This window comes from Ursus americanus, chromosome 19, assembly GCF_024610735.1.
Source record: "Ursus americanus isolate L20-20 chromosome 19, mUrsAme1.1.p, whole genome shotgun sequence".
NCBI classification, from domain to species: domain Eukaryota; kingdom Metazoa; phylum Chordata; class Mammalia; order Carnivora; family Ursidae; genus Ursus; species Ursus americanus.
Genome location: NC_142145.1, coordinates 25371866 through 25398071, shown reverse-complemented (window position 1 = coordinate 25398071; position 26206 = coordinate 25371866). Strand labels below are relative to the sequence as shown.

Below are 26206 nucleotides of genomic sequence, written 5' to 3'. Positions count from 1 at the left end.
CTGATAAGAGTGTGGTAACGTGTTATGCAACACAAGAAAACTAACAGAACCACCTACAGGCCAGATTTAACACATAAACACAGAACCTGACACCCTGCTCTCACAACCACAGAATATTGTGAAACCACCAAACATGTACTTGACCAGCAGGAAAAGATTAAATCCAAAAAGTAGAGATTTTCCAGGCTATAGTCTCTGATCAAAACCACCTGATAAGTTAGAAATCAAAAGTAAAAAGACAATTCAATAATTACAGCAACCTAAGATTGTGTAGAGAAGTATACACGGTAGAGAAAACCTTCTGTTACCTGTTTGCAGAACCCCAATTAAAACACAGGCAGAAACAGAACTATTTTAGTTAAGGATCGGGCGGGTATTCAGAAGCCCTCCTTACCTACAAGACACCTAAGATGATACAAAATGTACACAGCAAGCAAGATGTGAGAAATTCCACACGGAGCCAAGTCACAGCACTGCGCAGTCACGCCTACTGTTTAGTGACCGGCGTTATTTCTCACAAGAAGCGACAGTTAATTCATCAGAAACAGAAGCAAACTATTGTTAAAAGAGGGTTACTTTAAGGTAATGAGAACTCTGTTCAGTTATATTAGTGGCACTCAAACTTTTTTTTTTACCTCACTGCCAAAAAAAATACTGGAGACCTCAAAGAGTCGCTGTTATGTGGACTCCATCTATGGAAACTTATCACATTTGATAGTAAAACTGAGATTCAAAAAAATGCATTAGTTCATTTAAAAATCTAAATAATAAACCTATTATATATTCACATGAATAACACGGTTATGAAAAATAACTACTTCCCTTCCCCCCCAAAATTAGTGAGAATAGCAACGCTTCACATTTTTGCAACTCTCCCTAATGTCTGGCTTAACAGAAGAGAGCTGGATTCTCGTCAGATCCTACATGCAGTCACTTGCAAAATCATATGCCTTGTAGTTTCTGGGCTATTTCACTGTACATTCATGAGTGAACAAGAGTGAAAAAGGAAAAGAGGATCTTAGTAGCATTATGAAAACAGTTCTGACCTCAGAAACGTGCTAAAAGGATACCGGGACTACTACATTTTGAGATGCCACAGAATTATTTTTTGAATGATGTATTAAATAGCAGTTCTTATTTAAAAATCTCTTGCTTCGGATCGATGGTGAGCAGATTTAACTGTTTAATATATGAACTCATGGAAGGGGGAAATACCAGATATCAACAAACTGAAAAAAAGTCATGGTCTGTTAAAATGATAATTCTGAACTCTGAACATGACAATCTCATGACTGGTCGAGACGAGACTCAGCAAAGTAATTTTAACACCTATTTATTGACGGACTTGACAGCATCAAGGGTGTCAAACAGAGAGGAGCAAAGGTAAGGGTGTGCAGATCTGTGAGAGCAGCGAAGCCGTGCGCGGACACGGACAGAGACGAGGCAGGCGACTGCACACAAGCTCTTGATGTGGTAAACCACACAGGGCTCCCGTTATGAGGAGATGGCAATGGTTCTTCACACAAGGGAAAAACACGTACCTATATGTCTTCTTGTCATTTCTACAGTCGCATTTCGGTTGACGTTGGAGAGCAACCCTAGGCAGAACCTCTCTGAATTGGATGGGTCTGTGAAACCGTCTACAGTGAGGGAGGGCTGTGACGCGTGGAAGGTCTCGCCAACCCTCTGGTTTAATTCATAGTATGCTATTGAACACCAAAATGCAGGTTCTGAGTAAGTAACTGGCTGCAAATCTGGGGAAAAAAACCAAACCCATAAAAGCACGAAATGTTGTGTGAACAGTTCAAGCCAAGAAGAGATTGAATATCATCAGATATCTGTACACGCTCTATGCCAGCCTCCACTGGCGACCGCTCAGGAAGCGGACTTAACATCTACACCACGAACTCCAGTTTCCAGTAGATCACACCAGATTCTCAGTTTCAAATTTCCCCCATCTCATAAAGTCATCTAATCTTCAAACATCTTTTTTAGACTTTATGGTGGGTCATGTTCTACTGGTAGTATTATCCAAGTTCATGTTCAAATATAAACCCATCGCAGGCAAAGTAAATCAACTTGCATAATAAAACTAATTTGGGGGTAGGATGAAGTGGAATAAAGCTGGAGCGAGGACTGAGTCAAAAGCCACAAGAAGAAAAATTCTATCATAATAACAGGATACAAAATACGACATATTTTTGACATTGTCTATTTTAACAGGAGATTCTCCATGAGTTACCCTAGTTACAAAAATAGAAAACCCACGCATACACAAGGAACAGAAAGTAATAAAACACAAAAAGCATGGAAGTGAAAACAGAATATGGAATCAAAAGAATTTACATATTTCATGGGAAAACTAGGACCACATAAATTTAACTTCTATAATTTTGATTAAAAGACACAAGCAGGGGCGCCTGGGTAGCTCAGTTGGTTAAGCGTCTGCCCTCTCAGCGGGGAGTCTGCTTCTCCCTCTGCCCCTCTTGTGCTCTCTCTCTCTCTCACATGAATAAAATCTTTAAAAAAAAAGACGTAAGGATTATAATGGGAAAAAAATGTAAATATTGTAGACTAAATTCCTAATGTGTAGAAACTGAAGAGACATTGTGAAATACTGAGGTAAACTGAAGGCTAAGAATTAACTCACAATGTACACACACACACACACACACCCCTCCCATGCCCCACATACGTGTATACATACATACATACATATATATGGATATACACCTCATATTAATAACTGCTATTACAAAACATATCCTAAAATAAACATACCCATATAAATCTAGCCATAATAGGTCATAACACTTTCCATGAAGAATACGATTTCCATGAATAGAAAGATTTATTAGGTTTTTATGCTCGTAAATGTCAATAGAAAACACTTTTAGTAGTATTAAGGCAAATTATCATTTTTAAAAAGCACAAATTTGAACAATCATTTGATTATTCATTGGAATCCGTTTCTCATATATATGAAAAGTAATTATCGGAGAAGACATATAATTTACTGGCATAGTGTAAAACGGTGGGGGGGGGGGGGGAGTATTTGCAACTTACCCAAACTATGATTAACGGGGGAAAGAGTAGTAGGAGATAGTTCTGCTGGAGATCCTGAAACAAAAGGATTCAATCTTATAATAGATGTGCAAGTACTTCCAGAACTTCTGACCAAATAATAAATAAATAAATAAATTAATTAATTAAATGAGGATATATCTAGTTGTAATTAATGATCACAAATAATACAGATAAGTTACATTCTAAGACTTCAAAATATGCAAGCACTATATGGGAATTTAATTTTGAAGGCTTCAGTATATAAAGGTACAGAAGAAGCTACTCAGTTCCCTTCTCAAAGGCATCCAGTGTTGCCAGTTCTTTGGGTACTCTTCCAGAAATATTCTATGAACCACACAAGCAAATATATTGTTCTCTGCCCCCCACCTTGCTTTTTATATACAAATGGTAACAGTTCTGAACTTTGCTTTTATTTTACTTACTGTATCAGGGATGCTGATGTGTCCTTATTTCTCTTTCCCTCTCTCTCTATCTTAGCCACATACGCTTATATGATGGTGTAGTACTGATAGATACTCAGACTATTTTCAATCTTCTGCTTTATGAACCAAGATTGCAATAACTAATCTTGTACATTTTGCATATTTTCAATCATATCTTTTTTTTTTTTAAAGATTTTACTTATTTATTTGACAGAGTAAGAGAAAGAGCACACAATAGGGGGAGCAGCAGAGGGAGAGGGAGAAGCAGGCTCTCCGCTGAGCAAAGAGCCCAATGTGGGGCTCGATCCCAGGACCTCAGGATCATGACCGAGCTGAAGGCAGATGCTTAACTGACTGAGCCACCCAGGCGCCCCCATATCATTTTCTTAACAGAGAAACCGCCAGGTCCAAGGGCTGTACTACCATGATTTTGATAGATTTTGCCCAAACTGTCATGTATAGGGGTTGTACCAGTTTACAGTTCCAGTAGCAACTGGTGTTACAAGGATGAATGGTGTTAGCACTGATCAGTGAAAACATGCTTTCACAAGTATGGTTTTAATCTGTATTTCACTTGTAAACAACAGGGAACAGGCAGCTTTATACTTCTTTATATTGCAGTTCCTTTGTGTGTAGTCTCTTCTTTTGCTCACATTTCTACAGTGGTGTGGGTCACTCTTCTCACTGATTTCTAGAAGGCTCTTTATGTACTGGGGCTATTGGTCCTTTTATGTTATGGGTTGTAAATATTTGGTCATCTGTCTTTGACTCTTCATAATTTTCATTAAGTAGAATTAAAAAACTTTTTGTGTGTTTTATCAATCATTTTGGGGTGTCACACTTTGATAAAACAGTCATGACAGCTGGATATTCTTGACTTACTCTTAACTTTAAGGAGATATTTCTAGTATTTTACCATTAAGTACGAGGCGGATCTGAGGATGTGAGATAAAATTCCTTATTTAGCATTTCTGCATCAATAATCTTTTTTTTTTTTTTTAAGATTTTATTTATTTATTTGACAGAGATACAGCCAGCAAGAAGGGGAACACAAGCAGGGGGAGTGGGAGAGGAAGAAGCAGGCTCATGGCAGAAGAGCCTGATGTGGGGCTCGATCCCATAACGCCGGGATCACGCCCTGAGCCGAAGGCAGACGCTTAACCGCTGTGCCACCCAGGCGCCCCTCTGCATCAATAATCTTAAACAGGGGCGTCTGGGTGGCTCAGTGGGCTAAGCATCTGCCTTCAGCTCAGGGCATGATCCCAGGGTCCTGGGAAAGAGTCCTGCATTGGGCTCCCTGCTCAGGAGGGAGTCTGCTTCTCCCCCTGCCCCTCCCCCGCTCATGCTCTCTCTCAAATAAATAAAACATTGAAAAAAAGAAAAAGATCTCAAACAATACTGGTCTATAGATTTACACTGCAAGTGCAATGTTACACTGCCTCAAGAAGACAATCTAGGAGCTTTATGTCTTTTTTATGTTCTATAACAGTTTAAACAGCACTGTAATAAAACATTTCTTAATAGTTTGGTGGAATTCCTGTGCAAAATTGTTTGCAGTTAATAATTTTCTAGGTTTACCCTAGGACATTTCTTCTCTATTTCTTCTATGAAAGTTAAGATAGCTCTATTTTCTGTAGTCAGTTTTGGTAAATTGTATTTTCTTAAAAAATTAGCCATTTCTTCCAGTTTTAGGTAAAGAGGTTAAAACTAATCAAGAAAATAATGGGAGGGGGCATAAATACATAAAATAAGAACCACCACAAACACAGAAAGAAAAAAATGGAATTATTCAGAGACTACATCAACTCAATTCCATGTAATTAAATTTTAAAGACACATTTGTTGCAAATGTTGTTAATTAATTTTGTAATTACAGAATACATTTTGTTTTCTGATCATCTTTCCTATTTCGGAAAGTTATGTACAAAAGCATGACCTACAGCTGCCACACTTCAAATATCACAGCAACGGTGCAGCTGTAGACTAAGGCAGGTCGGACCCCTGCCCGCCCCCCCGCCCCCGCGACAACCACGACACACAATACCAGGTGACACAGGTAGAACGGCAACCCCCAGATAAAGAGATGAATCAAAACTAGAGATCAGGTGATAATCAGAATAATCTTCCATAAGAAAATTAAGTTCTTAAGTTCTTTTTTTGTTCCTCAGCTTGAAAAATCTGTTGGCAATCACAACAGGTTCCACCAAGAAAGGTCAAAATATATTTAGAACAATGAACTAAAACTCACCATTTCCTGAAGCTGATGTAAAATAAACAAAGCTACTGTGAGAAATGGAGGAAACTGCCCAATTATTCATATCTCTTAACTATTGATTCCTCTATGAAATACTTATCACTTAACAGAAGTCACCAGTTAGAATTACAGATTTAGAAGAATGGTTCATTATAATCACACATAAAATTTTAAAAAGTTAAATTAAGCTAACAATTTATTAGAAAGAGGCAAATTGATAATTAACCTATGAGTTACTTATATATTCATGCTGCTGCTACTGAGGTCTGCAACCTCTGGTTATGCGAAATAATAAATACCTCAGTATTCAGGCAGTGGTTACTAGTAGTACTGGCAGCTAAACATCTAGAGGAATCCTTGTGTATCTTTGTATACAAGTTTGCATATAGCTGTAGGATACATTTTTCAATGAGGAAACTTTAGACTAAAAGGAATGTGTATTAAATTTCTGTAACTGCCGAAGTACCTCCCAAAATGTTTATTTAGTGCACTGAACAATTTATGAGCTAGTGTTTCTTCACACCATGTCACTACCTTTTGACATTTGCCGACTTGACTGACAGGGTGAAAAAGACTACTCTATTTTTTTAATTTTTATTTTTGTTGTAAATAGTACATTCATATACTTTCTGTCCTTTTTTTCTATTACTTATTATTTTTTTCTTCTTGATTTGTAAGTGGTTTTAAATATTGAAATCAATTAGACCAGTCACTCATTTGCAAATATTTCCCCAAGTTTTTGGTTTCTTTCGATATAGCTTTCAAGGTGACGTTAATTTTTTTTAATTAGACATGACTTTTTATTTTTTTGAAGATTTTATGTATGTATGTATGTATGTATGTATTTATAAGAGCAAGTGCGAGAGAGCCCACGAGTGGGGGAAGGAGGAGAGGGAGAGGCAGACTCCCCGATGAGCAGGGAGCCCAATGCAGGGCTCGATCCCAGGACTCCGGGATCATGACCTGAGCTGAAGGCAGACACTTAACTGACTGAACCACCCAGGCGCCCAAATCAGACATCATTTTTTAGAGCAGTTTTAGGTTCGCAGCAAAAGTGAGCAGAAAGTACCAAGAACTCCCATACAGCCATGTACACCTACATGTATGATCTCCCTGCAATGGTACCCAGCATCGCAATGGTTCATTTGTTGCTATCGAGGAACTGACATTGACACGTCATTATCACCCAAAGCCCATGTTTACATGAGGGCTCATTCTTGATGTTGTACATTCTATGGGTTTTGACAAACATGTAATAATATATATTCACCATGTAGTATCATACAAAACAGTTTTACTACCTAAAAATCCCCTGTCCTCCATTTCTCTCTTCCTCCCCTCTGACTCCTGGATATCACAGATCTTTTTATCGCATCTATAGTTTTTCCTTTTCCAGAATCTCATATAGTTGGAGTCAAGAAAGTGTGTAGCCTTTCCAGATTGGCTTCTTTCACTCGAAATATGTATTTAAGGTTCCTCCATGTCTTTTCATGACTTGGTAGCTCTTTTTAGTGTTGAATAATACTGCATTCTCTGGAAGTACCACTGTTTACTTATCCACTCACCTACTGAGTGCTTCCAACTTTTGGCAATTATGAACAAAGCTGCTCTACACATCCATCTGCATGCTTCTGTGTGTCCATACATTTTCAGCTCCTCTGGCTAAACACTATGGAGCGTGACTGCTGGATCATACGGTAAGAGTATGTTTAGTTTTGTAAGAAGCTGCCCATGTGTCTTCCAGGGGAGCTGTACCATTTCGCATCCCCACCAGCAATGAATGAGAGTTCCTGTTGGCCCACATCCTCACTAGCATTTGGCATTGCCAGTGTTTGGACTTTGGCCATTCTAATAGGTGTGTGGTCGTAACATTTTAAATTTTATGCATTCAAATTTGTTGATATTTTCTCTGATGATTTTACACTTGACATGTTTCTTACTTAGGTTATTTTAGAAATTCCTCATTGTCATGTACTAAAAATTATAGGGTTTCATTTTTTACAGTTAAGTGTTTGCTCTAAAAGGAATTCATTTTGTATGAGAGAAATTACATGTTTAGTATTTAATTTTATAATTTTTTGAATGAATATTAAAATTAGTTTGAATTTTTTTGAGCAAAACTAATGGCTAAAAATATATTAATAACTTTGAGTAAATTAGCCAACCATAAATAGCACACAAGTGAAACAATAAAACGAGAATTATTCTTTCAAAAGGCATATACAAAGGGACTTACAGGTCTTAAATGCATTCCTTTGCTTTCATATTACAGAAAAAATCCTGAAGAACTAAAATTATCTATTTTGTTTTTAGACCAAAAAGGCTTTTTAAAAGCAAGATTTAACAAACCTAATTTACTGAGTACAGACCAATTGCCTTCACAGACCTTCCAGAAAACCCGGAATCATGCTGGGCTACTCCTTCAACCTTGGCCCTACCTACCTAATCACCAAGCAAGACCTACACCTCAGCAATGTACCTCAAAAGCATGCATTTCTCCCCACATCTAGAAACCAGCCAGAGGAAGACTACTGCGGTAGCCAAGAATAGGGTGTCCAGAATGTCACATCCTAGGTGCAAATTTCTGGCACTTTTTAGCTCTTTTTCTATGATGTCCACTGCAGTGTTGTGTTTTTAGTTTTTGTAAAACACTGAACCTTTTAAAATTAAGAGTATAATTATTGTTAGATGATGGAAATTACATGGATTGCTTGTATTTTCTTGTTTTACCTAAATTTAATTTTTTATAATGAACATTCACTTGGTATAGAATTCAAAATGGTATAGCATTATAATTTCATCTGTAAAATACTTTTATTTGACACAGAATGGTAGAAACATTAGCTAAAGCAAAAAAAGAAAAGAAGAAGAAAAAAGAAAGACATGTCATATGTAGTATGTCAATTCCAGCTCAAAAAATACACATTTTCCTCATGTTTATTACGTGCTATGCATTTTTAAATTTCCAATGAGCATGAATTCTGTTTTTAAGAATAAAGGTGCTCTTCTTTTGTTTTTATTAGCAACTTCTACAGGGTTCCCCTTATAATTATAACACAGAAGACTGAGAAAAATAACTGTAAGGAAATACTGGAAACACTAAAACAATTTTATTTTTCTTTACAGTTACCAAAAAGCTGTAGATCTCTTTAAGTCTAAGTGAACTAGTTTGCAGAGGGGGTGAAGTCTTCCTATGGAAGCAAGAGTGGGGACCATCATCACTGAGAGTGCCGCCAAGTCAAGACACAGACACACACAGGAGTGGGCTTGTCCAAGGAAAACCCAACCAACATTTTAATGGCCAGGCGCAGGCAAAATGGAATCGAGAAGCCCAAGCATGGATGCAGTCCTCCTGTCTGTCAGCCAATTCTAACCCACACGTCTTTAGTGGAGTACAGGGTAGCACAGAAGTTTTGGGAAAGGCTGGAAAGCAGTGAGAGAGCCTGCAGTCTTGCCACACTCGCATCTGAAAGCCTGCTGAAGTAGGAGGCTAGCCCTACCTTCAAGCCTGTGGTGATCTGACATTAATTAAAACATCGAATCATCACCCATCCGACTCAAGTCCTGATCATGTGGAAGAGATCAGCCCCTCAACTTAGCAACCGGAAAGAGAAAAGGAGAAGGCTTTCCAGGGGAGAATATTATCTATATTACTCTCTAGTATTATTTTAGACACAATACCTAGCGTGTAATTAAAAAACAAACGTGAAACATGCAAAGTAGTAGGAAAAACTGACCCTTAATGAAAAGATAAAAGTCAACAGAAGCAGACTACATATGAAGCAGGTACTGGAATTACCAGAAAAGGACTTTAAAATGGAAACTGTAAAACTAAAAAATAGATAATATGAAATAAATTCACTGAATTGGCCTAACGGCAGAAGTTAGACCCACTTATCCACAAAGGAGCCAAGGTAAATCAATGGAGAAAGAAACGTCTCTTCAACAAATAGTGCCAAAGCAACTGGACACATGTCTAGAGGAAGGGAAGAAAGGGCAGAAATGGTAAATATGCAGGCCAATACAAAAAGTTACTTCTTAATTCCTTAAAAATTAAAAAAAAAAACAACCCAAAGTCTAAAGCAAAAATAAGATACTTTGGGATTTATACACATATGTAAGTAAGACAAATGACAAGGGCAGCACAAACAGAGGCAGGTGGATGGAATTAGTGTTACAAAATTCTTACACTGTGCATGATGAGGTTGTAAAATACTACAACTTAACAACCTAAGCAGAAGGTGATAAAATTGGGATATACGTTGTAATCACGAGAACATTACTAAGTGGTACTGTTAAAAAGTCAAGAGTGTAAATAGAATGGATTCAAACATAAATACATTTGATTAATCTGAGAGAATTCAGGAAAAGTAACAACAGAGGAACAAAAACCAGATGGGACAAATAAAAAACAGTAAAATGGTAACCCAAACCCAATGATATCAATAATGACACTACATAAAAATAGACTAAATCTTCTAATTAAAAGACAGACATCGATAAAGACATGCAACGCTGTCCATGAGGAACACATCTGACATACAAAGATATGGACAGGCTGAAAGTAAAAGGATGAAAGCTATACCATACAACCACTGAAAAAATAAGACATGGTGATGTGAACAGGAGACACATTTTATAACAGGTCAATTCATCAGAGGGACATAATCATTCTAAATGTGCTCCAGTTAAAGACGGAGATTCAAAATACACGAAGCAAAAACTGACAGGACCAAAATCAGAGCTGGAGACATTAATGCTGCTCTCCATTACTGAGAGTACAAGTAGAAAAAAATGAGAGGATTAGGAAGATCTAACCACCACCATCAAACATACCCTAAATGACATAGAGAACTCTGTAAGTGCAGAACAGACATTCTTTTCAATTACACATGGAATTCTTCTCAACGCAAATAAGATATGTTGTGGCATAAAATAATTTTTAGTAAATTTCCAAAGACTGACATCATGCATGGTATATTTTGGACCATAACAGAATTTAGTTAGAGATCAATGAAATATCTAGAAAATCCCCACAATTCTAAAAAACCAGAGTTTAAAGAGAGTTCAATTTTGTTCTAAATTGGGGTTGTGCATCAGTTAGAACTTTCTTGCCACGGCACCAAGAAAGGAATGGACAGCAGGTAGAAGACTGGTAGTTAAACCGACTTTTAGCATCTTATGAATCAGATGTGCGCATTATCATTACAAGAAATAATTTACATGTATCGTTTTGAAAAAGTAACATTTCCCCACAGAAACAGAATTAGGAATATTAGGTTAGGTTTAAAGCAAGCCACTAAACACTGAATCCATTTTAGCTGAGTCCACTTATTCTCCCCTTCTCAAATTTGACCCTTTATCATAACCACTTATTATCTCCACCTTATTGCTCCTACCCTGTGTTAGCAATATGATCAACTAGGGATTTGTGTACTGTGCCTTCTGTGTCCGGCTTCTTTCACTTAATATAATGCTTTCGAGGTTCATCTATGTGGTACCATGTATCAGTACATCATTTTTTTTTATATGGCTGAATAATATTCTGACATACACATATACCTCCTTTAATTTGTCCACTCATCATCTGATGGACAAATGTGCTACTTCCACTTTGGACTAGTACACATAATACTTCAGTGAACATTTGTGTGCAAGTTTAGTATGGACGTGTTTGCAATTTTCTTGGGTATATATCTAGGAGTGAAACTGCTGGGTCATACTGTTATTCTATATTTAACTTTTTAAGGAACAACAAACTTTTCAACTCGACCATTCTGCATTCCCAACAGCAACATATGAAGACTCCGATTGTCCACATCCTCACCCATGCTTGCCACTGTCCTTTTCTGATCATAGCCATGTAGTGGGTGTGAAGTGCCCAAGTGCCCAAGGGCGGTGGGCACTGTGGTTTTGATTTGCATTTCCCTGATGGCTAATGATGTTGAGCATCTTTTCTTGGCATTCACTTTAAAAGTCACAGTGGCAGTGGTCCATCAAAAAGGAACATGGTTGGTTCAGGAATACCGATCTTTGGCATATACAGGTGTATTAGGAAGATAAATTTGGAAAGCCAAATATCATTTGCAATAAGACATCCACATTAAGATGTACGTGTTATTTCCAGTGATCATTAGATTATCTACATTTCTTGGTCATCTACTACTCTGAACAGTTACAAGTATGATTAGCTATAGCAGAAGCTTCTTTATCTGGGAGTCTAATAACGGAAAGATTTAAACAACAGAATTATTGCAAAAGCTGGTTCCCAGTCCCCCCTCCCCCCGCCAATGTTAATCCATTTAAAAATAACTTAGATTATCGTAACTACAGAATGCTTTAGTATAAACTGTGTAGAAAAGCTGATGGTGTAATGTGACAGGCTGTGATATTGAAGAATCCAATTCTTAAGACTACAGACAGGATTACAGAACAGAACAAACCAGACAATTACAGTGACACCACAGCTACCTCACTGGTAACCTAATTAGTGCTGGTGGATTATACATTTTATTACATAATAACTGTTTTAAAGCTCTGGCACATGTAATGTTTATTACATGCTAAAACTTTTTCACCACTGTGTCTGGAGTGGATAGCTAAAAATTAGAAATTAATTGAATTAGGTCAGGTACAAGGTATTTTGTGTAAACAATCTACTATCATTCAGAACTAACTATTAAGTTAAAGGAGCACTGAAAATCTGATTCTCATCCCCCACCTCCAAATTTCTCAGAAAATCTGTTACTGGGCTCATTACGGTTTTTCATCACAAAGACATTTACTCATTGGGTAACTAAAACTTTGAACAGAAGCACGGAATACTTAAAGAGTAAACTACTGGATGCTCTCAGATTTTCATTTAATCTAATGAGAGAAAATTATAACAATTATTCTGCAAAACAGCGTTAACTTTTTCATTGACAACAGGGCCCTCCTTTGGATGGTTCAAATATAATTACCTCAATATAGAAGGTTCTTTTTGTGATGTATGTCTCAACTTCTCCACATGGAAGAGTCACAAATGATTCTCATGGGTTTTACACAGGGCAAAAATGTGTATCTCATTACTGAGGAATTTTCAAAAATAAGTTTTACCTGTATCCATACTTTGGTTCATCTGTTGATCACTTGTTTCTCCATCCTCACTGATATATCCAGGAGGCGGCGTTTCTACAAAAGTTTAGAACAAATCAAGCACAGGTGCCACTGAATCTCACCACCTTTCTCCTAGCTACTAAAGAAAACCAAAGAATCACTCTGAATAATAAATAAGAATATTATATAACATTATTATTAAACACAATATTTGGTACTGAGGGCTTATGGTTCAGGTTCTGATCCAAATCTTACAGGTGAATCCTTAAAGCCTACTTGTAATATAATCAAGCTCTCTAGGCATATTTTCTTAGCTATTATTTACATATCTGGCTCATTCCCATATGTATATTTTCTGGGGCAAGAGCCAAAAATAGAACTTCCAAGATGCCTCAGTTCTGAATCAGTATGCTTCAAAGACATCAGTACCTACATTTTTTTTTTCTTTTCTTTTCTTTTTTTAACTAATGGCCATCACAGATGGGTACATCTAGGAGATGATTAAAGGACAACACAACACACAGGAGATTTTTGATTACAAAGTAATACATGCTTGCATTAAGTTCTACGGGGCAAAATATGGTGATATGTTTCAGGACAGGTCTAGCTTGAATTCCACCTAAAAAGTACATTTCTCTAGGGATTTCTAACCAGTAAATCCTGAGTGTTTGAAGCAGAAATTTAAATTCAAACACAGACTACTGCACAAACCTGAGGCAAAATACTCTTTGAAAACAAGATTCTAATGTGCTATTTCCAACATGCTTAATGAACAAAATGTTTATATTCAAGAGGCATCTGAATAGCTGAATAAGTTTCATGTAAAATAAATACATGTATATAATTTTACCAGTTATAATTTCTAGGAAGAAAAATAAGTTTAAGCGATTATCAACATTTTCATGGCTGGGCAGTTTGAAGCAATTCAAGATAATGTAATTATCAAAAGGGAGAGGGGGAAATGCGGGTGAAAGGGCTCATTCACTGAACCCCTCACACGCTCCCTTCAATGAGCTAAGGGCAAATCTGCACTTAAGTAGCAAATGCTTCATTGAGTGTCGGTACCCCAAAATTGTTACTGATGAAATTCTAAGAATAAAATAAAATACCTTCATATACTCAAACAATAAAGAACACAAAAAGCAAGATTAATATGTATCAATATGTACTATTGTAAAGGTGAAAGCTAACAAAATTAAACAGGGCTCCGTTTTGTCAGTTTAACCACCCATGTCTCAACGGTCTAAACAGGAAGAAATACTAAACTTTTAAATACTTTATCCTGTTTTACTTTTCTCCATTATTGTCTATAAAATAATAAATAATAAAGCTATTAAGCATTTTGGAGAAAACACTAAAATTTCTTTTGAAGTGGAACAAAAAGGGAACCGTTAGCTTTCACTGTCTGTTGGCCCTGGGTAAAGCCCCATTGTCCAGAAAAGCAAATAGGTGTGACCGACTTTTGATTTTCTACTTTGTAAAATAAACCAAATCTAAACAAATAAAGAAAGGAAAATAAACCCAAACATCTCCACAAGTAAAAGCCACTAGTCACTTTAACATCCTTCCAAATAATTATTGGGGAGGTGTCTTACAAGACTGTATGCTTACACCTCGGTTTCCAGGTATTGTTGAATAATATGAATTCCCACATCAAAGACTTAAAATGCACCCCCCCACCCCCACACAACCACCTCCAACTAAGTCCTCTCCTGAACAAGGGCCTGTTTCAGTCCTGCCTCCCCCCCACACTACTGCTAGTCCTCATACTCTACCCGTTCTAATCCCTCTCTCCTAACTTCTCAAAAAGTTTGTTCCCTATCAACCTAAAAAGAAGTCTTAAACCCCCTTTTGGAATAAAATAATAGTTAAAAAAAATGCACATTAAAACAATCAAGAAACGTTTTCTACCTTTAAAATTAGCTACTTTAAAAAAATCCTTCTTTTGCTTATGTTTTTAAAATTGTCTTCAATGAACAAGCATTATTTCCATGAGACATATTAAAGAAATCTTTTTTAAATGTACTTGAAACTAAGTTCCTTACATATTTTCTGTTGTACTAAAAAAAAAAACAAGTCAGAGTGGAGTGCAGAAATACTACAAAAGGAGAAAAAAACTGAGACACTAAAATATCCAATGTATAGCTCAATCCTCACACTAGTACTGTATCTTTAGTTTCTGCTAGGAAAAAAACCCAAAAAACAAAAAAGGGAAACACAAATAAAGAAAGTAAGAAAATATTAGTTGTTTTTCTAAAAAAAAATAGTGCAAACTAAAACTGCATCATGGAATATTACTAGGCCACATAATAGAGTAATTAGAGCCATAGTAATGGTATAGTACAGTAATTTGAGAACCATGTGGTTAAACTCATTTATTTTTCAACAAAGGTTAATGAGGCCCAGATGAAAAACCTAAATTAGAGGATTTATGATTATCAGTACAGCAGTGTTGCTATATCTTAGAAATCAAATATTGTATCTCCTACAGAGATTATTTGGTTGATTTTCAGTGCCACTTGTTTCAGGAATACTCTTTTCCTGTACCACTGACTTTGCTTACATTCTGCATCTCTCTTAGCTTCAATAACTAAGACAAACTTACTAAGATCTTTTCTTTTCTGCTTCTCACAGTACTTTGATTAAAGCCACTGCAAAAGAAAATGAAATATAAAGTAAAACTTTTCTCCAGACAAAAGCATTTAAAGTACACGGCTTATACATTCCATAAAAGCATCAACCCACAAAGTAATTTTCCTATTCAAAATCCAGAAGCCCTTTTTTTAAAAAAAAGTCAAACCACAATCTACGAATACTTGAATGTTTAGGAAAAGAATCTGTACCTATCCCAATTTTTAGGAGATTCAAAGGGCAAAAAATACCTGGGATGTAATTACTCTGTGGCTCGATTCCCGCTGGGAAATTAGTGTTTTCTGGAATGGAGTGGGTATAATCATCCAGAGGAGGCAGTTCTGTCAGGATCTCAGTATGCCGTGGCACCAGTACCGGAGGCAGAACTGAAAGAGTCAGGGGACCCAGGTTAGCAGCACAGAAGCGTGGGATGGGCACTGGGGGAGGGGGACAGACCAGGCCTTTGCTGAAAAACTTCACACACATACAAAAAGAAGAAAGCAGCCTGCTTCATTTTTTAAAATTTAGGGTTCACCCATTTGGCATGATACTAGCTACTGAGAAATTGACCAATCTGATTGGTTTTAACTTGCCAAGTAGTCTAGAATCTAAATTTCCAAGTTTCAATTTATCCTGTACTTTGAGGAACAAGGGCATTCTGGTAATATTATATCACCGTAAGAGTTCATAAATCCCCATTGGAAAAGGTGCAGAAAGATCTGTGAAGTCAGATTTAGGCCATTTCTAAAAATATAGCTGTATTCTAAGAGTTTCAAGTACACAGCTAAGTAAACTAAAAGTCTTGCCATGAACTTCACGAATCTGCTTAGACGCAAACAATGCCATTAAAGTACTTCAGAAAGATGCTCAAAGAACAAAACGACTGAACACAGCTCAGGCAGCACACAGGTAAAGAGGTCTATCGGTTTAGTTCACACAGACTGTGAATCTGGGGATTAATAGTTTCTAGATATGTAACTCTGAGGTCAAATAGTACGCTCTCCTAAGAAACTGACATATCTGACCCTCAAAGGTTTATTTTTCCATATTTAAAACATTAAAAAAGTACTTTTAATTACTAATACACTGTATTTTTAGGTAATTTATTAGAATTTTACAACAAAGTTTCCCAGGGGCAATTACCTCTGAGCACCTAATATACTTAAGTTCAAGCATTTAATTTAAAACAAGGAAAAAAAGCCCCCATTTTTCTACCTGGTGTTTCAACTCTCTGGTAGTGGTAAGGGTTTACACATACTTCATCCTTTTTAAGGTTAAAAGCATATTCGCAGTTTTCGATTGCTTTGAGCTCATGGTGACTGTGAAGGTCAGGCCAGCGCCACAATCGGCAATATATCACGTGTGGCAGTCCTTTCCGATGAGACACTTGTAGACGGCCATCCAGAGACCTGTTGAGAAGCAAGGGGAAAGAAAGGTGGGAGCTTTAAAAACAAAATAGGCGCAGTCGATTGGGTTCAATTAATACAATTAAGAGCATAAAGAAAGGAATGACAGACATTTAGTTAGTTTAGTGAGTACAAGGAAGAAAACTGTACTATTTAATGGGTCTGCTGTAAAAGTAAGCAGCAGCACTAGCAGATGTTTCTCGTAAATATGCGACATAAATGCCTCGGATGTCAATGAGTGGCTAACCACTTGGGAAGAAACTGATTTTTAAAAAAGGATCATAGCGTATACTTGAAAAACTTCTTGCCAACTTCTATCTTGAGTAAATCAAACTCTTATTTAGGGATGCTTTGGAGGGCATTGATACTGTAGGTGACTGAGCTATCAAAAAAAGGAACTCGTGTGAAGAATGGTAAGTACCAACAATGATGTAAAGTAACTTACTCAAACTAATGTAGCTCACTAGACCCAGCTGTGACCGTTCTGAGTACCAAGGTGCAGTTCTACAGCTCACACAGTAATGCGGATGGTGATGAAATACAATGAAATGAAATGGACAAGTACCAATATGCTCCAAAAGAGAATAAGGTGATTAAAAAAAAAAAAAAAAAAAAGAACATGAAATGAGTTAGCCTAGCGTTAACTGTGATATAAGGGGTTTGGTATATAACTTTGTATTTATTAGTATAAAGAAGATGAGATTTAGATGATAGCAAGAAATTTAGCAAAAACTGGTTATAGGTCTACTTGAAAATTAGGCCAACAACAGATTATAATCTAATTTCAAACTCAAATGAGAATATAGTTATCAAAGTTCCTATTCTTTAGGGGATGCGGTAATTTAAAGAAGATTCAAAACTAAAATTTCATTGATTAAAACATCAGCTGACACATTTAATATATCGTTAATACCGGCAAGCAGGTATTTTAAATGCCATGCCTTATTTACATTAAGGAAACATCCTAGGCAAAATGATACTGAGCAACCCGTAACAGGTCTAAAACAGCCCCCCGCCCCAAGATTGCTAGGATTCCATAGAGGGCAGAATATTCACCTGGTTTGTTCAGAGAAGCTGTAAAGGCCTGTTGTATCCCACTGATCTATCGTATTTGGTGTACTCAGTCCCCAAATTTCAGAGCAAGTGCTGTGCATAAATTGAAAAACAAAAAATTGATGTGAACATGGAAGCATGGTTATTCAAAATACCATGATGTAAAACATGGAAAATGTACAGAATACTTCCTTCACCCAGAAAATATATATATCGCTTCACTTTTTCACAGGCTTTAGTGCTGGTTTCTATATTTTCCATATGAAGGAAGCCAATAAAATGGAACATGTGACTCCAGATAAGTTATGATTATGTTTTAAAAATGTGAACACCAATGCTCTCTAGCTTCATGAAATCATACCTATAATGCCCTTTCCAATTTCCTCTACTCAGGACAAAAGACTAAAACTTATGCCATTAGCCTTACTCAGAGTGCTTCATTTTATAATCTAGTTTTTTTTTTTTTAAAAAAAAACTTATCAAAAAATGGATGTCAACTGGTCTTTTCAATACAGGAAAAATTTCACTTAAGTTAGATACATATCTGCAGTTAAGATTTTCAAATTATTTATTTGAGAAATTTACATATTCAGTTTTACTAATACTACACAGGAGAAGGAAGTGCATTCTGAAGTCATTCAAACATAGCATACCACCTTAAAAGCTTTAAGAAATTGCTGTGAGGACTAAAGATGTGTGAAAGCACCAAATTCTTAAAAGACAATATGAATATGAAAAATCGGCTAGATCTAGTTTTCAAAAATCAATACACCTGAAGGACACAGACCAGGAAGACCTCAAGCTTTTTCTTCCGCATCTCATTCCAGAACATGAGAAGCCCAGAGAAAATTCTATTTCCCTGCCATGACTTTATTTCAGTCACTTCTCATTGTAGGAGAAGGGAAGAAGGGCTTCAAAGGCAGTCTGGAATGGAACTTTTGCCTGTCGACGGGTCTCAGGCCATAAGCTGTGCTTTTTAACAATTAGAGTCAAAAGGTAATTTCTGAAACAAACTCAAACTCCATTTCTCACATATTACAAAATCATCAAAATTTCAAAGAGGAAGAAGAACCATTTCAAAACAATTTTTGGAAATAAAATCAAACGACGGATTAAACTCCAGATGTACACACATTGCTAATGAGCTAACTGAGTCAACATTTCAAAGGACACTGGTGACAAGTGTTGTCTTCTTGTGGCCTGGCAACACACCTCACAGGGGCTGCTGGGCCTCTCGAAGAGCCACCGCAGAGCCACCACAGAGCCACCGGGCTACAGACACTTTTCATCCCATGCTCTGGGGGCTACAGCAACCACACTGGACCGTTTTTACAAATGCATTTTCAGACACCACCCAGCACCCTTTTAAGGTATTTTACAGATTCTCTTGCTTTTTAGTCTGTAGAAATCTTTCATTTCCCAAACCAAAGTCAGAAAAAGTCAAGAAACTGGAGGATAATGTAAATCTTTTCTTTTTTCCCCCAAAGATGTACTGACTAAAAAACCCATGACATACATGGTTCTTTTATTTAAGATATTTACCAAATATCTTCTGAAAACATAGAGCACCAAGTTGTTTAAATCACAATAAAATCAACTACATTCTAGAGTGTTATGAATCTGAATTTAAACCTCAGAAGGGAAAGTATACAGCTTTCTCTTCATCCTTTGAAAATAATTCGAGGAAAATGACTAACAAAAGATTAGATCAAGAGGCTATTCTGCTCTTATGAGAGTTTAATGAAGATTTCACTCAAATAATTCTGACACGGACCCAGAACCAGAATCTAAAAGAGAGCACAAAGAGCTTAAATTGGGCTTGAATCAAGACTTGAAATAAATCTGAAAATAATAAACAGTTATTGTTCAGAACATGCAATCAATCTAAAGGCAAGCCAACCTAGTCCCCACCCCCCCCCAACTCAGTCACTTTCCAATTTCCATCACAGGGTATGGATAAGCCTCAGTCCTACTGTTGACTGTAATATCGCTCTCCAAAACAATCAATTTGCTTTTAGCTAGTAAAATTTTTGCTTGTTTATATAAGAAATCTTTTAAAAAGAATCAGTTTATAACAAAATACACAAAGCACCTAGAAAAAAATGTAAGTATAAATGTGTCAAAACTCCACAAAGAAACATTTTAATTATTACTAAAGAACACAAAGACAAAGTAAGCAAAGAGAAAAGTACCTATCTTCCTATTCAGGAAGACATCCTAGTGACATCAATTCTGCCAGTTATGCATTTGATGCAATCTCAATAAAAATCTCTGACAAAATTACTCCAAATGTAACACAGCAAAATAAGAATGACCAGGAAAACTAACAAAGAAGAGCAGAGAATGGCCCTACCAAATTCTGAAACACGTTACAGATTCTCAATAGAAAACAGTATGCAATTAGCAAGAGTACACACACAAAACAGAGGTCCTGCCTGCAGAACAGCCTCAATTGGGCATTTCAACATTTTATCTGAATTCCTTCAGACAAAAATGACAGCCATGGAACAAGATATAATAAAATCAACTATTGGAAAACAGTGGAGAGAGCGCAAAACGACAAAAATCAAAAGGAAGTCAACCTTTGTAGGGGGGGGGGAACTATACTGGATGAGGTGCTTTTAGGTGGCTTTGTATCTAAGGACAGCCCACAGACTGAGCTCGGCAGGACATCTAGACCTGAAGCAGAAAACTGCAGTTTTACTGACCGGCACAATCAGAGAACGGATGTGGGGCTCCCAGAGAGGCTGGAAAAAGACGGGGGAAAATCTGGTAAAAAGGAGGAGCCACAGGGGAAAACATATCAAAATATGAGTGTGAACTCTGACCAAATCCTTGACTGACCTCTCAACTACATATGTGGGAGAGACTATACAGCCTGCTGAAAGCTAGCACTTGCGAATCTAAAAGAACAAAGTCCTGGAATCTCAGCTGTTGCTTACATCAGAGGCAAAGAGTTTAGACTTTGAGGCTGACTAATACTACCTGCTAGAACAAAAAATCAATTCTTCCGAGGAAGGTAACAGAATTTAGAGTCTCTACAGTATTTCATCCCAACTATCCCATACCAAAAAAACCAATTAAACATATTAAGAAATAGGAAAATGTTACCCCTAGTCAACGGAAAGAAGAGCCAATAGAAACAGATCCCCAGAATGGACTAACAGACAAGGATTTTGAAGTAACAACAGTGAATATGTTCATGGACTTAATGAACAGATAGGAATCTCAGGGGATTAATGGAAACTATAAAAATGAATCAAATGGAAATTCTAGAACTGAAATTTATAAAATCAGAAATTAAAAAATTAACCTGATGGTTGGGGCAGACAGAAGAGTCAATCTGAAGATGAGTCAACAGAAATTACCTTAACAGAAGAAGCAAAATGGAAATAACCGAATAACAAAATAGTCTCAATAACAAGTGCAGTTCAAGAGGAAGCAAGAACCAAACAAAAGAAATATTTGAAATAGTAATGGCTGAAATATTTTCAACTTTAGTTGAAACTAAACTCATACTTCGAAGAAACTCAGTTAATACCAAGCAGTTTAAATACAAAGAAAATCAAACTTAGGCACATCATTGTCAAAATACTAAAAACAAAATATGAAAAGAAAATCTTCAAGGTGGTGAGAACTACAAAAACTCTTGGCACAAAGGACTCCATCAAAAACCCTGCACTAAGAGACTTATTAAGCTCTAAGATGGCTTCTAGGAGCCTAAGGCCAAGTCCCTGGTAGGATCCAGACCCTTTTGAGTTCCCATAGGGAAAAGGTCAAGGCGGCCAAAAGAATTTGCCATTTGTTCCTGCCAACACTTGTCCATAGACCCCTGACCTCCTTTTCTTAAGAGTATTTATTTAAAAAACTTGCACTTGTAAATCCTTCCCCTTTGAGATGTACTGTATGTCTCCTAAAGCTCAGGAGTCTTTCTGAAGGACCTAAAATCTGTTCCTTTGAAATGTAATCAGTCATCAGAAAGGACAGATCTGTCTATCAGATTACCCTAGAGGGAGGGTAGAAGCGTAACTTCCTCAAGAAATGCTATTTAGCAGGAAAAGATGGCCCAATCACACTGATACTGACCAACCCTCTTACCCATTTTTTTGCTAATTTTTCACTTCCCTGACTCTGCTCAAGCCTCTACTCATTCCCCCAGCTCCACTCCCACATTCTCCCAGTCACCTCTACGCAAATCGAAATTGAGCTCAGCTCTTCTACCACCATGATTATTGAATAAAGTCTGCTTTTACCACCTTTAATCAATGTCTGGATTTAACTTTGACAATAGCCAGGGTAGAACAATACACATATGTAGAGGAATGAACACGAGTAACAATTTCTCATCAGAAACAGTAGAAGCCAGAAGACAATGGAACACCTTTATTTTATTTTTTTTTTAAGATTTTATTTATTTATTTGACAGAGAGAGATAGCCAGCAAGAGAGGGAACACAAGCAGGGGGAGTGGGAGACGAAGAAGCAGGCTCCCAGCAGAGAAGCCTGATGCGGGGCTTGATCCCAGAATGCTGGGATCACACCCTGAGCTGAAGGCAGACGCTTAACAACTGAGTCACTCAGGTGCCCCAATGGAACACCTTTAAAGAGCTGAAAGGGTAAAAAACCAAACTCAACCTAAAATCTATATCCAACAAAAATATCCTTCACATAAAAAGTCAAAACAAAAACCTGACCAGGTGAACAAAAACTGAGAATTCATTTGTAGCAGACTTTGTCCAAAGAAATGCTAAAGTTCTTCAGAGTAAAAAAAAAACCACAAAAAACCAAAAACCAAACAAACAAAAAAACAGTAACAGATGAAAACTCTTAAGTCACAGAAAAATTAAGAGAACTAGAAAGCATTAAGTATGCAGGTAAATGTAAAATACAGTCTTTTTCTCTTAATTTCTACAAAAAGGAGATGGCCAGTTACAGCAAAAATTATAACTCTAAAGTATGTGGATGCAATTTGTATGACAACAGCCAACAGAAACAAAAGGATGTGTTAAAAACAGCTACACTATTGCAAAGCTAAGGATTCATATAATCATTGGGAAAGCAACCCCTGCACAAAAAAAAGAGGAGGGATATAGCAAAAAAAGCATATAGAAAATTAAAATGAAACACTAAAAAATAATTAACCCCAAAGGAAGGAAAGAAAAGGAAGAAGAAAAATCAGATGATAACAGAAAACAGAGAATGAAGTGTAAAGAGTAAAACAAGAGTAAATCCAACCACATCAATAATAACATTATACATAAATACACCACACATTCCAATAAGAGGCAGAGACCTGTCAGAATGAATACAAGATGTAAAACAGCTACAAAAAAGATGTACATCAAGTATAATACACTGATTAGCTAAAAATATAAGAATGGAAATACACAGTTCATGCAAGCAATAAGCTTAATAAAACATAATATCAGAAATAATAAAGTTTTAAGACTATTACCAGAGATAAAGAGAGACACTTCCTAAGAAGGTCAGTTCATCAGAAAATATTAACCATCCCGTATGCATCTAAAAATACAGTTTCAAAAGACATTAAACAAAAACTAACAGATCTAAAGGAAGAAATGAACACATCAATAATTAGAAATTCAGTAACTCCGGGTAGACTGCAAAAAAAAAATCCATATATCATAGAAGAGCGGCACATTACTATCAACCACTTGATCTAACTGACATAAACAGAATCCTTTTCAAGTATACAGGGAACATTAAGAAAAAGAGACCATATACTGGGGCCATAAAAAAGGTCAATCAATTTTAAAACTTTGAACTCTTAGATGTATGTTCTTTGGCCACAAAAGAATTAAATTAGAAACTAATGACTGAAAAATTCTTAGAAAAATCCCAAATATTTGGAAATTAACAACACTTTTCTAAATAACCTATGGGTCAAAGAAGAAATCACAAAATGAATTAGGAAATACTTTACATGATAATGAATCTACGGTGTAAGAAATTGGGGAGCGGGTGCTAAATCTAAACTAGTGCTTAAAGGGAAATTTATTACTTAACAACTATGTTAGAAGGAAGAAATACTTTAACGACTTAATCAACCATGATATAATTCTAATTAACATTGTACTGGAGGTCCTAGCCAGTGCAAAATGGCAAGAAAAAGTAAAAAAATATTGGAAAGGGAAGAAATGAAACTACTTTTTTTGAAAAAAGCCAAATTCAAAGAAATAGAGAGTAGAATGTTGTTTCGAGGGGCTGGAGGGTGGCAAAAATGGGTATATGCTGGTCAAAGGATACAAACTTTCAGCTATAAGATGAATAAATTCTGGGGATCTAATGTACAACATCGTCACTATAATTAACAATTATAAAGTTGTTAAGAGACTAGATCTTAAGAAGTTATCTCTCCCCACTCAAAAAAGGTTACATGAGGGGATGGATATGTTAACTAACTTCATTGTGGTAATCATTTTGCAGCATATGTATATCAAATCATCACACCCTACATGTTAAACTTACATGTTATATTGGCAATAATCTTAAGAAAGCTAGAACAAAAGCTCTCCTTTTTTGAACAATAATATCATTGTTTATACAGAAAATCTCTGAAGCAACTTCTAGAACGCATTAGTAAATTTAGCAATGCTGCAGGATGTAAGGACAACTTATAAAAATCCATTATATTTCTATATACTAGCAATAAACAATTTGAAAATTAAAATTTAAAATTCTATTTACAATAATGTCAAAAAACCAAAATATTTAGACAAAAGGTTTAAAGCAAGATACACTAGCATCTAAAAACTGTGCTGAAATATATTAAATAAGCCTAAGTATATAAAATTTTAAATTCCATTTACAATGTCAAAAAAACAAAATATTTAGACAAAAGGTTTAAAGCAAGATACACTAACTCTAAAAACTGTGCTGAAAGATATAAAATAAGCCTAAGTATACAAAGAGATACAATGTATCTAAAGATTAAATGACTTAAGATTTCTATCTTCTCTAATTCCCTAATAATATTTGGTCTATTTTTTTTCCAAATCCATTGCAATCATGATTTCAGCAAGGTATTTTTATAACAATTGACAAGCTGATTAGAAATGCAAAGGATCTTGAATAGCAAAACAATCCTGAAAAAGAAGAATTACAATGCAGATAAGATGTATTTATCTCAGAAATACTTAGTTGGCTAAGAGAAGCTGAACATAAAAGACTACATAATGAATGATTCCATTCACATGAGTTCTAGAAGGGGAAAAAAACAGTTAAAGCAAAAAAAAAAAAAATTCAAACAGTGGTTGCCTCAAAAACCATTGGGAAAGAGTAGGAAACAGTGTTCTGGATGATGAAAATGTTCTATTATCTTGATAAACTGTAAACGTATTTGTCAAATATCATCTTATGATTTATGTACTTTGCCATTTGAAAACTGTATCTAAAAAAACTAACAACAACAAAAAAACCAAGAAAAAACCATAAGAACTCAAACAAATAAAACTCAGAAAGTAAATCAGCAACAAAAAAAATATTCGTATAGTAATTTAGTATATGATAAAGCTCCCTATGAACTGATAGGGGAAAATCTCTAAAAATTATATTAAGTGAAAAAAGCAAGCACAGTATGTACAGTAAGCTACTCTCTTAAAAAAAAAGAATAGAAATATCTATGTATATGTGTATGCATCAGGAAATACACACCATGAACAGAGGTTATCCGAGGTAAGGAGGAGGAGGCGAGGGAGACTTTTCAGTGTGTTTGTTCTGTCTCTATGAATGCATGCATGTCTGTATGTGTATACATATAGATACAGATTTTTAAACCATGTGAATATATTGCCTTTTCCCAAATTAAATAAATGAAACAAAAGAAAATATTGCCAGAGAATTAAATCCAAGTCAAGTCATCTTGACATTTCTATTAAAAGATATGCTTCTAACCTTAGATAACGAAGCATAAGAAGTACAGACTGTTACTTCCTATTCTGCGTCATTTCAGCTCACTTTGGGCATTTACTGTAGGAGATAATAAAGTGCCAGCCAGAGTCCTGTTCATTCTCTTCTGGCACAATGTCTTCTCTAACATCGACCTTTGGAACCCATTTTCTTCCACATGCATTTATGTCAACAGCTCCTTCCTAACCACCTTTTGACTTAACTACTCAATTCTTTAGGTATGCTTACCAAACGAGGTCAATTTTTAAGACCTAACAATCTAGGGGATTTAAATCAAGCAGTTTTAATCACCCCCTCTCTTCCTTAAACATTGATTTTCTATAACCA

The 26206-nt window shown here is 36.1% G+C and overlaps 1 protein-coding gene across 4 annotated transcripts in view; it reads right to left on the bottom strand.

Annotated features, from left to right (window-relative positions):
- The window catches only part of SMAD2 (SMAD family member 2), a 76590-nt gene that overhangs the window by 6098 nt on the left and 44286 nt on the right, over positions 1-26206 (bottom strand). For 2 of the 4 annotated variants that reach the window (XM_045790023.2, XM_045790024.2), the window contains 6 exons: positions 17955-18044; positions 16708-16901; positions 15744-15878; positions 12862-12936; positions 3067-3120; positions 1542-1754 (listed from right to left, as the gene is read on the bottom strand). In XM_045790023.2, coding sequence (XP_045645979.1) covers positions 1542-1754; positions 3067-3120; positions 12862-12936; positions 15744-15878; positions 16708-16901; positions 17955-18044 — 761 coding nt within the window. The remainder of the gene's footprint in view (positions 1-1541; positions 1755-3066; positions 3121-12861; positions 12937-15743; positions 15879-16707; positions 16902-17954; positions 18045-26206) is intronic. The other 2 variants (XM_045790025.2, XM_045790026.2) reach the window with 2 other exon arrangements.